General features: G+C 42.7%; 1 protein-coding gene across 2 annotated transcripts in view; it reads right to left on the bottom strand.

Moving 5' to 3' along the window:
• Window positions 1-438: 438 nt before the first annotated feature.
• The window catches only part of UPP2 (uridine phosphorylase 2), a 33,868-nt gene continuing 20,822 nt past the window's right edge, over window positions 439-13,484 (bottom strand). Inside the window, exons 6-8 of one of the 2 annotated variants that reach the window (XM_053596446.1) lie at window positions 12,757-12,903; window positions 4,214-4,276; window positions 1,633-1,769 (exon numbers count right to left, since the gene is read on the bottom strand). In XM_053596446.1, coding sequence (XP_053452421.1) covers window positions 4,248-4,276; window positions 12,757-12,903 — 176 coding nt within the window. In that variant the 3' untranslated portion in view covers window positions 1,633-1,769; window positions 4,214-4,247. Of the gene's footprint in view, window positions 1,770-4,213; window positions 4,277-12,756; window positions 12,904-13,484 lie in introns of both variants that reach the window. The other variant, XM_053596445.1, reaches the window with a different exon arrangement.

Raw genomic sequence — 13,484 nt, 5'->3', positions numbered from 1 at the left:
ATGAAACAAAGTAAAAACTCTACCAGAAATGACTGTGATGCTATTGTACCTCACTTTTAGCTCTGATTTTTCTTCATATTTGATAGGAAACCTTAAAAATTGCACTGCAGGTATCTCTATTGCCAGAGGAAGTTCACAGAATGATATACCTCTTAGGGAACTGTTTGTGATAATAAACACCTACTGAAAAGAGAAAACTGTTCACACACAGGAGCAGGCCGATTCGGACTGAGTCAGCCTCGGGCATGTTGACTGCCAGCGAGGATCCTGTCCCAGGCCTCCATTCTGCCGTCTGCAACAATGGTTCCAGGGTCTATAATCTGTATCATGCTGAAATTTAACTTTATTTGAGCCACAACCATATAAATATATGTACACAACATTACATGCTATGCAAGTCTGTAAGGCATAACCCTATCCCTCACCCACTCTTTCCAACTCCTACATATGTCAAGTTGATAACCTCCAAGGCAGAATCAATGCAGAGAGAGGATGGTACAGATGGCGTGTGCCCCGCGCCTCCCAGAGGGGCAGACAGGTGGGGGTGCCGCAGGTCTGCATAGGACCTGCCTCAAAGTCACACAAAAAGACTAACTCTGACTAACAACTCTGAATGTCATTGTTACTAATTCTTCAGCCCATTTGGTTAACATTGAAATGAAGTAAAATTTCAGTGCCTTTAAAATACATTCCTTTAAAAGAGAAAGAAATTGCTAGAAGGCCATTTGGTCACTTGTGACTTCTGAAGAAAAATAAAGACCTTTCTTTGAATCACTGAAGGTTTTCATCTGAAAAATAACATGTAATCCAGGGTTGTTATATTCTGTGATAAAATCACAAATATAGGCATAGGTAGACCTCTAGACCTATTCTGTGGTGTGCTGAAATTGTGCAGTTTTTAAAAAGTATTCTCATATTTCCCTAAGGGCAACTTTCCCATATAGATCTACATTACACTGACACTTATGTCTGTAAATATTTTGAATGTACATAATCAATTTTTGACACTTGTCCAATACCTAGAACTGTCTGACAACTTTCTAACATGAATTTCTGGATTGGTTTCAGAAACAGAGTGGTAACTGGATCTACAAATGGCTGATCTGTTTTGATGTGAGCTTAATTAATGCTGCATATGAAACTCCAAATGTCACAATCCAGGAGTTTTAAAATTTTAATTATTAGACTGATTTAGTTATCTTACTCTAAAATGAAATTTGAATTTAATTTAATGTGATTATTAAATTCTTTTATAATAAGTGTTTTTTTTTTTTTTGAGACTGTCTCACTCTGTCACTCCGGGTAGAGTGCCATGGCATCATAGCTCATAGCAAACTCTTGGGCTCAAGAGATCCTCTTGCCTCAGTTTTTCTATTTTTAGTAGAGACAGGATCTCACTCTTACTCATGCTGGTCTCAAACTCCTGAGCTCAAGTAATATGCCCCCCTTGGCCTCCCAGAGTAATAAATTTTCTTTTTTAAGAGGAAAGGATTTAATAAAATCTCTCCATTATGATTTTAACATGTGAATGAGAACTATATGTAAATACCACAAATGTTATGATGTTCACATTACAACTTGAGCTATAAACTTGCAGGGGAGGGTTGGGAGACCTTCTTATGACGTCTGGTCATGAAGTTCAAGCCGCTGTTTGATGAACTTGGAGATTAGGAGCTGAGGCCGTTGCTGGTATTCTAACATAATGTCATGGGGCAAGTTGATCTGGTCACAGTCGAGTCTGTCAAGAAGTGTCACACAGACCACAGCAGCTGGAAGAGCAAAGAACACGATTGGTGAAAAGAATGGGTTTATTTTTTCCGTAGAAACACTAGCCAAACCCATAGCACAAATACTCTTGCTTTCCCTATAATGCAGATGACCTGATGACCCTCTGCTCTTCTACGTGATTCATATTTCTGTGGAACCCCACCAATTGCTTCATTTAAATAAGTTACTTGAAATTATTATGAATACTCTTCCTGCCCCTTTCCTCCATAATTAGCTAAATTAGAGCTCAGGAAAGCATTATATTCAAGGTTGAACAAGGAGAGATCTTCGCCATGTGAGATGCACAACCTCCAGCCTTCTTTCCTATTTCCAGTTCTTTGAGAAGGCTTTTCTTACATGAGGATATAACTGGAGAACTAGCCATTATTCCTCAGGGCAATGTTTGAAACTTTGCCTGCTACTGACTGCCCTTGCTAAAGAGTAAAGTAAATAGAGAAGAGATATGGAACGCTGACCTCAGGAAGCCAATAAAGGGGAGTACTGACCCTCATGAAATTCAAAGAGAAAAATATGAAATGAAATGCTTAAACCTAAGTATCACCTCAGTATAAGAGCAACTGTATTAGCATTTAATTTCTAAAGAATCTGAATTCTAGGCAGCACCTGTGGCTCAAAGGAGTGGGGCACCGGCCCCATATGCCAGAGGTGGAGTGTTCAAACCCAACCCTGGCCAAAAACTGCAAAAAAATCTGAATAAATTCTTATGCTAGTTAAGAAATCAGGAGAAAAACAATAAAAAATCCTTGTTTTAAAAAATGAAACTCCCATTTTGAAAAGTTCCCATGAAAAGAATGTCCTTGGTGTCATCAGAAAGAGCCAAAGAGGAAAAACTGAGTTTCACGTGAATTCTTTATTGTCAGTTTTGCACAAAATCTGTGATTTCAGGTAATGTGGTAATCTGCATTGAAATCAGTGCCAACTGCTCTGAATTATTAAGCATTTAATAATCTCCATCTCATGTGCATCATTTAAAAAAGGATTTCAGTGCATAGGGGGTAGCTGTGTCTATATTAACGAGCTTTGAGAGCACAGAGTTATGGTTGGGCTTGAGTATAATACTTATTTCTTTGACTTCTCTACTACTTCAGACTTCTTTGTAAGATCAAGATTTGGGAAGGAGAAGTGTACTGTAATTATAATAGCACATTCTACCTTTTTATTTTATTTTTAATTGACAAATGAAAATTGTATACATTTATGGAGTACATTGCAGTGTTTAAATATATGTATAGATTGTGAAATGATGAAATCAAGCTAACTATCTATCATCTCATGCTTGTCATTTTTTGTGGTGAGAACAATTAAAATCTACTCTTTTAGAGATTTTAAAATATACACTATAATCATATAGTGTATTTTTCATATACACTAGTCATTTTACACGTATATTTTACACTATAGTATAGTAAAATATTTAACTATAGTCACCATGTTATACAATAGATCTCTAACCCTATTCCTCTGAAACTTTGTACCATCTGCCCATCCCCCCTCCCATCCCACCACCCTCTGATAACCACCATCCCACTCTCTAATTCTAGGAGTTTTACTTTTTTAGATTATAAATTCCAGTGAGATCATGCATTATTTGTCATCTGTGCCTGGCTTATTTCCCTTAGCAAAATGTCCTCTAGGTAGGTTCATCCCTGTTGTTTCAAATGATCAGATTTCCTTTTTAAAGGCAGAATATTATTCCTCTATGTATCTATACCACATTTTTAAAAAACTCCATTATATGTTGATTCTATATCTTGGCTATTGTGAATAATGCTGCATGAACACGGGAGTGCAGATATTGTGTCAACACAACTGATTTCAGTTTCTTTGGATATATACAAGGTCTGACAATTAAGTCCATGAACTCATCCTAGAAAAAGGGCTACACACCTCACTGCTGAATTTCACTATGGTCACCAGACAGCCAAGGGGAGGACTTTGAAGTGACTGCAGTGATATTCAGCAATAGGTATGCAGCACTTTTTCTAGCGTGAGTTCATGAACTTAATTGTCAGGCCGCATACTCAGAGACAGGATTGCTAAATCACGTGTACTTCTTTTTTTTTTTTTTTAATCACGTGTACTTCTATCTTCAGTTTTTTGAGTAACCTCCCTACTGTTTTCCATAGTGGATGTACTAATTTACATTCCTACCGACAGCATGTAAAGGTTCCTTTTCTCCACATCCTCAACACCACTTGTTATCTTTCGTCTTTTTTGGTAATAGCCACATTCAGAGGCGTGAAGTGATGTCTCCTCGTGGATTAGTCCGCCTTTCCCTGATGATTAGTGATATCAAGTATATTTTCACATATCTGTTGGCCCTCTGTGTGTCTTCTTTTGGAATATGCTTATTCAGGCCCATTTTTTTAATTGTTTTTTTTTTCTTACTATCGAGTTAAATTCCTTATGTATTTTAGTTACTAACCTTGTATTAGATGTATGGTTCTCCAATATAGTCTCTATGTATTTCTCCAAATATTTCTGCAATCTGCAAATATTTTTTGTTTGGTTATTTATTGTTACACACTGAGCATTTATGATATCATTTAATGCCGACAGCTGTGCCAGGAGCAAGGGATTATTTTTTGTCCCTTCTGACAGATGATGAAATGAGGGTGTAGAGAGGTCAACCAAGGGACCGAGTGTGACGCAGCCAGTAGACAGCCAATCAAGCCCCAGCTTCCGAAACGACTGAGGTGAGTTCTCTACCCTCTACCCGCTCCTCCCCTGAGCTGGCACACAGTGAGCCGTGAGGCAAACCTGCCCTGACCCATCGGTCAAACCGGCCCCCTTGTTCAGTGACGTGAAAAGCAGTGAAAATATTCAACGTGAGCTGAGTCAAATATTTCTTCACCTAAGACCCTATTTATTCAAAACTCACTTGGCTGTAGAGCAACTTGGCTGAGCAGGTAAACAAGAAAATGGAAGAGCCAGGAACTTCCCCCAGCTTTTCAAGTTAATGATCGGCAGGTCTGTGAAGCCTGACATGGGCTGGCAGTAGGAAGAAAAAGTTGAAAGTTCTCTAATCCTTCACTTGGCAGAAGGATAAAAGGAAATCAGTGCTCTGTACTTTTCAAGGAGTGGGAGCAGACTTTACTAAACGCGTTCTCTGGATATCAAGGAGAATGCCAAAGATGGAATGCCAGGCTGTAGCCATCTCACTGGTGTTTTCCTGACCCTGGAGAGTCTACTAACAAGCAGCATATAATAATCTTGTCACCTACAATTACTATTTCCATGAGCAATTAGAAGGGACTAATTACCCATAACAATTTGCTGAAATTAAGCCTGACAGCTTTGCTGCCATAATCCTCAGATTAGGCAGGGAGGGTGACTCCTGGGGAGAAAGGGACATTTAGTGACCTGGCTGTCACCAAGGAGGTTGTCAGCTAACTGACCTGAGGCTGGAACGTGGTGGGGACACACAGATCTGAACACAGTGCTTAATGTCCCTTGAGCTGCATGAGTGAGTCTCAACCCTTTGGGATCATTTATGGCCCCTTTGAGAATCTGTTGGAAGTCATAATAGGTACCTTTTTTTTTGTGTGTGTGTGTGGTTTTTGGCCAGGGCTGGGTTTGAACCCGCCACCTCCAGCATATGGGACCAGCGCCCTACTGCTTGAGCCACAGGCACCGCCCAATAGGTACCTTTTTGTACACAAAATATTCATGCATGATGTCAGGGGTAGGGGCCCACCAAACTCACTCAGTAATCCTTAGGAATCCATGGACCCCTATGCAGCACCACTTTAGCCCCACCTCTGATTCCAGAGCAACTTTTCCCATGAAAAGCGCTCAAAAGACAGCAGGGCCGCACAAATGCCCAAGGGCACAGCAGAAGCCAAACAGGGCCGGCCTGGGGAAATGGCAAAGCTGCAAAGTGAGCTGCAGAGTGACCGGCCTGGCCTTTCTCTCTGCTCCTCTTCCACCTTCTCCTGCTCTTCTTCTGCCCTCCAGTGCCCCTCACGTGTTCGAGTTTATTAAGCAAATGCTACCTCTATGCCCTATATTCCTGGACTATCAAGCCTGGGAATTGTTTTTAATCAACGACTCAGAGCCTTTGCGCTTCCCGTATCTTTGCTGAGACCTTTATCTCAGGTTGCTGGCTCCTTATTAAAAACCAAGTATGGAAAAATCTATATTCAAAGGGGCTGGTCAAGGCTAAGGGACATAGAAACTATTTGTTCTTCTAGATTGTTTTTTCTCAAAATGTGCTCCACTGGCCACCTGCATCAGAATCAGAGATGGTTAAAATTCGGATTCTTAGGCTCTACCCTTGACATACGAAGTCAGAATTGGGGGTGGGAGTTGGGAGAGGGCAGTCAACCTGGATTTTTAAAAGTCCTCCCAGTTCAGTTGTTTGTACGTTAATATTTGAAAACTATTGCTTTGAAGACTTTACACTGTAACTCTGAATCAAGTCAAGTTACCACAGTGGTGTACACCCATAGACCCTACTTCTTTAGGTGCCCACGGAAATGCTGAATTAGACAGAACCAATTCATTGTAACTAGAAAGAATTGTCCCGCACCTTTTATGAAAGTGTTATTAAAGACACCGTCCATTATAGTGCAGCAATAATTTCACTGAAGTTTAACATTTGGATAAAGTTTTTGTGACAAATCTCAAACCTCCTATTATTGGGTAATGAGGGCTGCAGCTCAGCCTCCAGGACACCTGAGTATTTAGGGGTCCTGTTGTTGCTCCTTATAGCCCTATTTACCCCCTTGAATAAATGCCCCTTATTCTTTCTACCTTTGTTTAAATGCCATTATTATGCATTCCTCTTTCATTGAAAGCTGCCCCGAAGGCTTTTTCAAATAGAGGAGAGTACAAGTCATCTGTGCGTGGATAAATACCATTACTTTTTTCCACCTTAGGGAATAGTGGAGACCATGGCGGGCAGGAGATCTCAGAGCTAGTCTCTGTCTGCTTCTGTCTGCATTTCCTCAGGCAGGTTAATTACACTCTCTAGACTTCAGTTCATTCTCTGAGAAGGGAGCAGGTTAGATCTTGAGGCATCTCCCAAGTCCACATCCTCAGCTCGTGTGCCTCACATCAACTTGTCATTTCCCGGACCTGGTGTGTCTCTGGGAGGTCTGTCTGCACCCTCAGAGACTTGAGCTGCTGGTGGCTACCACCCCCCAGTCAGAGAGACACAGGGTGGGCAGAGTAGAGCCTGAGTGCTGGGGTCCTAGTGAGGGAAAGGAGGGTCACAGGTGATGCCAGCCACACAAAAGGACCTGAAATGATTCTCTGATCTGTGTGTTAGCAATGGGGAGGGAAGAGTGGGATAGTGGGCAGGAGAGTAGAATTAACATGCAGCAACCAAAACTATAGACATTGACCTTGATTAAAAATATGCAAAAGCTTACAAAGCAAAAGGAAACAAATTATGTTTTGGTCTTGTCTTTGTAAAAATAGTAAGTGAATTAATATGCTAACCATTTATATCCAATCTTCCAGATACAATGACTGATTTTCTTGGAAAAATAATGGTTACACATTCTACTCAATGAGTATCTGCTCAATGTTTTAGTTGAGTCCAACACTAACCCAGTTGGCATATGCTCGGCCCGTAGGGTTTGCTTGCTGAGCTCATGCAGCTACCTGCTCACAACATTTAAAATAGAAAACCTCTCACCTAATAGCACAGTGTAAGGGTCTATGGTACACCTCTTGGGTGAAGGGCTCAACTACAGCTTGGACTTTACCTAACAAGTGCAGACAATGTAAACTAATTATCTGTACCCTCGTGTTAATCTGAAATAAAAAATAAATCAATAACGTGTCAGCAGGGCATGGTGGTTCCTATCTGTGACCCCAGCACTTTGGGAGGCTGAGGCAGGAGCATTGCTTGAGGCCAGGAGTTGGACACCAGCCTGGGCAATAACTCCAGACTCTGTCTCTACAAAAAATTGTAAAAGTACACCCAATAGCCCAGCATGTTGGCATGTGTCTGTAGTCTCATCTACTTGGGAAGCTGAGACAGAAGGATCCTTTGAACCTAGGAGTTCAAGGCTGCAGTGAGCTATGATTGCTCCACTGCACTCCAGCCTAGGTGACGGAGTGAGCACTTGTCTAAAAATAAATGAATAAAATTAGAAAAAATAAAATAAAATAGAAAATCCTGCATTGATTCTTACCCATGTGCACGTTTTGGTTCTCCCATGCAGAGACTACCAACCTTACATCTCCATGAGAAGGCTGCTGGCAAGAAGCAGCACAGCCTGAAAAGGGGCCTGAGCCAGACAGAGCTGGGTCCAGATTCCTGCTCAGCTACTATGAGAAGTGGGAAATGTATCTAAATCTCTGAGCTACCATTTGGTTTTCTCTGGTGTGTGTGAAAGGAACCACAACTGGTTGCCTTGTAGCTTTGCATAAAATCCTGATTTATCTCCATTTTAGGGTTAAGAAATACTCCAGCCCCAAACTGAATATAATCTTTAATCCTTGTTGTAACACCTTTCTGACTTTATCAGTAATTACCGTGCAGTTCCCACAGTTCAACATCCCTTGTGGCTGGGAAGCACAGAAGAACATAAAATGGAATTAAAGTCAAGATTCTGCTCCCTCTTACTGAACTGCACTAAAGTAATATAAAGACTGAATATTTCCCTGAAGTTACCAGTATCTGTCTAAGGAAATAACCCTGAATTCCTCCTTTACTCTAAAGAAAAGCCACTGTGAGGGCTGCAAACAGCTAAAGACAAGAGAAGGGGATTTAAGCAGAACCTAATCTTACTTAGACAAATACTAGGCTTCATATCCTGCCACGCACATGTGTCAAAAGGCAGCACCATCTTTAAAACACGAATACAAATTGAACATACTTATCGCAAGTTCACAGTGCAAAAGGATTATCATCTTTAATCTGAATGTTAGGGGTTTAATTAAAGTAGGTTTTGCCTCGAGAGAGGGACAGACATGGGCAACTTATGAAATGATAAATGAATGCATTTTTTTTTCAGCATCACAGAGGGCTTCCATTGTACAGGTTTATGTGATTCTAAAGATTCAGCTTTTTGATGTGAAATAATGTGGTGAGTTCCACTATTTCTCTGCGACTGAATCTTTGTTAAAGCAATGTTAGGTTCCCAATACTCTCTTCCAGAATGATGGGATCAGCATAGCAACAGTGATTTATGGGTTGGTGGCTTTATTCTGGGCAGTTTATCCACCTATCATATATCAAGAGACCAAGGGGTTGCAAACACAGCAGAAGAATTATTTGTACAGACCTGACAGCACAGGGAGTCTTGACATTAAGGCTCTGCCTCCTTCTGTTGGGACAGTTAGGAGGCACTCTTACGTCTCTTAGGCAATACTGAGCCACTAATGAGCTGGGGAGTGAAGGATCCAGCTTGCTATGGATGTTTGCCATGGCCAGAAAGAATCTGTTGGTAGTAGCCATTCTGTTCACTCAATCTCTCATTCTTCATTCACTCAGCAGATATTCACTGAAAGCCCATAGGAAAGACATTGCTATATCCAATGGATTTAGTAATGGCAAATAAGGTCCCCATTTTTATGATACTTATAATCTAATGGGATGAAATAATAATGCCTTCATGCATTAATAGGCACAAAATAGCTGGGTGTAATCCTAGCACTTTGGGAGGCCGAGGTGGGTGGATTACCCGAGCTCAGGAGGTTGAGACCAGTCTGAGCAAGAGCAAGACCCCCATCTCTAAAAATAGCCAAGTGTTGGGGTGGGCGCCTGTAAGTCCCAGCTACTCAGGAGACTGAGACAAGAAGATCACATTAGCCCAGGGGTTTGAAGTTGCTGTGAGCTATCATGCCACAGCACTCTACCAAGGGCAACAAAGTGAGACTAGGTCTCAAAAAATGTACAAAATAGTATATAAGTTAGTCAAAATATAGTCAACAGTGGTAATGTGATGCAGACGAGTGCAGTAGGATGGCACAGTTTTGAACGAGTGCGTTTGCAAGCCTTCTCTGCGGAGGTGACATTTATGATGAGATTTGATACTAATTGCAAAGACAGTGAGTAGTGGGAATTCACGTGGACCCAAGACCTGTTTGTGCCAGTAGACCCAGAAAGATCTGTTTCTGCAGTGGTCCAAACTCAATAAGTGATTCTTCTGAGCTAGGACAATGAGTCTCTAGAACACCTTTGTTTATATAAAAAGTTGTTATTTCTATTTAATACAATGAAGCCATCGGCCATCCCCTTAGTAGGAGTTCGGTTGGTTATCCAATCATCTGCTAGTATGGAAGGCACAGAAAAGATCTCAGAAGGCTGCCTGGAGAGTCAGGCAGGATGGGTTGTGTGTTACTAATAGTGACAGGGGGTGGGGGATAGGCCTGTGGGGTCCCAGCTCTTGCTGCCAGGTGAAATCTCTTTTCCATGTTGTTTATCACCACTCCATCCACTCTAACTTCCTCTGCTTCAACAGCTGCTTATGAGTGCACTCTCAGCCCTTCCCCCAAAGCAAGCTTTTCTGGCTCACACAGAGTAGGTTATAAACATGGCTTAAAATCAAAAGGTGGCAGGTGCCAGCTTCCAAGCTTCAGTCCTGTAGGGGTAGGACATTATGAAGTGGTAATGAAAGAAGGGAATGTGATAGCATCCCATGCCTGAGGGCTTTGTCTATGTACTTGGTGGCTGATCTTCTAGGGTGTAGCAAACCAGGGATCTACCTTTTAAAACAGTGGTCTCTGGGAGAGATAAAGAACCCCTGTCACCAGGAATATATCCGGATAGAAACACTTCCAAGAATTACAGAATCAGAGTTACAGAAGCCTCCTTTCGTGTGACTATTGAAGCTTAGGAGGGATCTACCCTATGAAAAGGCTGCAGCAGTGGTCTGGAAGAGAGTTATTTGCAGGTTGAAATCAGCTACCAGCAGGTTCCCGGCAGCAGAAAGAAGAAAATGCAGCAGGCGGCGGGAACTACAGAAAGGTAGAGAGGAAAGTGTCCAGGAGGGACACCTGCAGGTGGCAGAGAGAGCAAGGTCACAAAAATCTGTAGCAAAGACAGAAAAGCTCATAGCAGAATAATGTCTCAGAGGTTTCTGTAACATCCTAAAGAGAGAAAGACTGGGGCTGAGGGCCCATGAGCCTAGAACTCTCCCTGGATGCCAATGGTGCCTCTTAAGAAAGAACTGATAGTCATCACCAGGGCAGGGTGCCCGTCACTTAGCATTTTATGGTTAACTAAATTGATCGCCAAATTCTGGTTCATATTTACATATTAGGTGGAGACAGGACTCAGGTGATCACTTGTTATATAATAAAGAAATGTGAGGAGGTATTTCCTGGAGCAGAAATATCTGCGTCCACGTGTCCCTGCAGGCTGTGTGCTGACCTGGCTGCTGCTCAGGCAAGGTCAAGCTTGCCCACTCTCATTAACGTAGAGAGAGAGAAGCAGCTGCTATTGTTTCCGTGGAAGGGAGTAGAATGATGACCTTGTAAAGAATGCCAAGGTGCATTTGCTCTTCATCGTTCATATTGTACGAGGATTCACATGGATGTGGATTCTGACAGACGCGAGTCGTCAAGAATAGCAGTTCTACAATTTATCGCTTTTTATGAACTATAACTTTTTTCTACAATGTTTTCTTCAAATGTTGCCACATACTTTTGTTGATAATGTGTAGATTAAAATTGATGGACCATAAAGACAAACATTGGAGTTAAAACTCCACTGTGATAAAACAAAGCTTTATCGTCCTGTAATTCTTCACTACCGCTTAGTTTTCTCCTCCGGGTGCCAGGACACTGGGGCCCTGCCACCTTCACTGGCCACTCTTCTTGCTCCCTCCCAGCTCCCTTCACTTCCCACATTTCACCGTGGCGTCCCCCCATCTGGGTCTACCCTCTTTCTTTGTCATCTCACCCACTGCTTGATTTTAAACACCAGCTATATCTAAACATTTATCATTTTACTTCTCTCATTCAAACATCTCACCTAAACTCCAGATTCCTAAATTTACCTGCTTTCTTAGCCTCCGTTTGGATGCCTACTCTCCCAAATTTTGGCTTAAATTTTCTCTATCCCAGTTATGATAACCTTATCCTGTCAGCTGTGTTTAGGCCATAAACCTGGGAGTCATATTTAACCATTGCCTTTCTCCCCAAATTCACAGAAATTCTCAACAGTGGTCAGGCTTTGTCTACAGAGTGTGCCCAGAGTGTGACTACTTATCACCATCTGCACTGCTACTCCTGTGTGTCATCTCTAGCTGCTGCATCCTCCACTAGGGCCTCGCCACTTCTGCCCTGGACACCACTAGGCTCCTCCCAACTCAGAAGCCTCCCTGATTCTCTTAAAATGCAGGCAGATCCAGTCCTCTCTAGCCCAAGGCCTCCAGTGGCTTCCTCCGGGTGCCAGGACTTTTCATCGAGTAGACCCCTTTTCATCGAGTGCATGACCTGTGAAAGTCACAGGTCTCACAGTGACCCCACAGTCTGCACATCTTCTCCTACCATTGTCCACCCTGCTGTCACCCTCTCCAGCTGCACCAGCACACTGCATGCTCTTGCTGTGTGGCCTCAGGTTTGCATTTGTCAGAATGCTCTTCCCCCCACATTCCTCGTGGCACTTCCTCATTCCAACCTTCCCTGACCGTGCTAATTAAAATTATGGCTGATGGACCATTTAGGAATATTTTGGTTCCATCCTGTCTCAATAAATTTAATTGTAAATAGAAAATAACAGCCACTACCAGAATAAAGAAAACTGAGCTTGCTGCTAAGTCCTGGCCACATCAGTAACTAGGTGGTATCCTTGGGCAACTTGCTTTTGACCCTTGAGACTAGGTTTCCTCATTGGCATAATGGGAATAACGTCCTGTCAACTCACAAAAGATAACGCATATTTTAAACAATTATAAAGCATGCATTCAACTCAAAGTAATACAGAGCTGAACTTGTACTTCTGAGGAGTGAAAACGCCTTCATGAAAGAGGAGAATTTGACCCTGCACACTCCGGACAAACTTACCTTTTAGACCACAAAGTCCACACATGGCTGCAAACACTGTCGACTCCATTTCAATATTCCTGACGCCAGCTCTATATGCTCTCTTCAAGTAATCTAACTTTTTTTCTCTGGAAAAGGAGCACAATGCTCCATCTAAACGACCTTGACCTGAAGGAGAATGGAAAACGTTTAGTGAGTTGATGTCCTACCACAGGAGCAGTGGCATTACCAGGAGGCCTGGGTCAGCTAAAATGCCAACACTAGGCTGTCTCTAAGTCTTGAGCTGCTCCCGGGACAGGAGAAACGGTCCCGTCTGAATCTTTCTGTCAGAGGCTGTGGAGCAAGGCTAAGGGGTGTCCCTGGCTGAGTGCTCCAGCTCGGGGGCCAGTAACCAACTGAGAGGCCGCAGCAGCCAGCACTGTGCCCAGGAACCTCATGACCTGGTGGTCGCTGAGAGAACTGCCCTTTGAGGAGAATCTCGGGTTGCTCCAGTGACTCAGGGTGGCCCAGGGACAGGTACAGAGAGGAACAGGAGAGGCTTCCAGGCTCAGTGATGCTCCTGAACCACTTGAGGATCGGATGGTGGTTTGGTCACTGCAGCTCTCCAGATGACTGTGGTGACAGTGGCAGCCACACACAGACAGCAGGGTGGTGTCCACCTCCCCCCTTGCCTTTCCTCGGGCTGCGGGCCACCCTTAGTGATCACGTCTCCTTTCCTGGCCGCCCCCGGTTCATTTATCACTTCACTT

This window comes from Nycticebus coucang, chromosome 7 (genome assembly GCF_027406575.1).
Source record: "Nycticebus coucang isolate mNycCou1 chromosome 7, mNycCou1.pri, whole genome shotgun sequence".
Lineage (NCBI taxonomy): Eukaryota > Metazoa > Chordata > Mammalia > Primates > Lorisidae > Nycticebus > Nycticebus coucang.
This window is presented reverse-complemented; position numbering and strand designations above follow the sequence as displayed.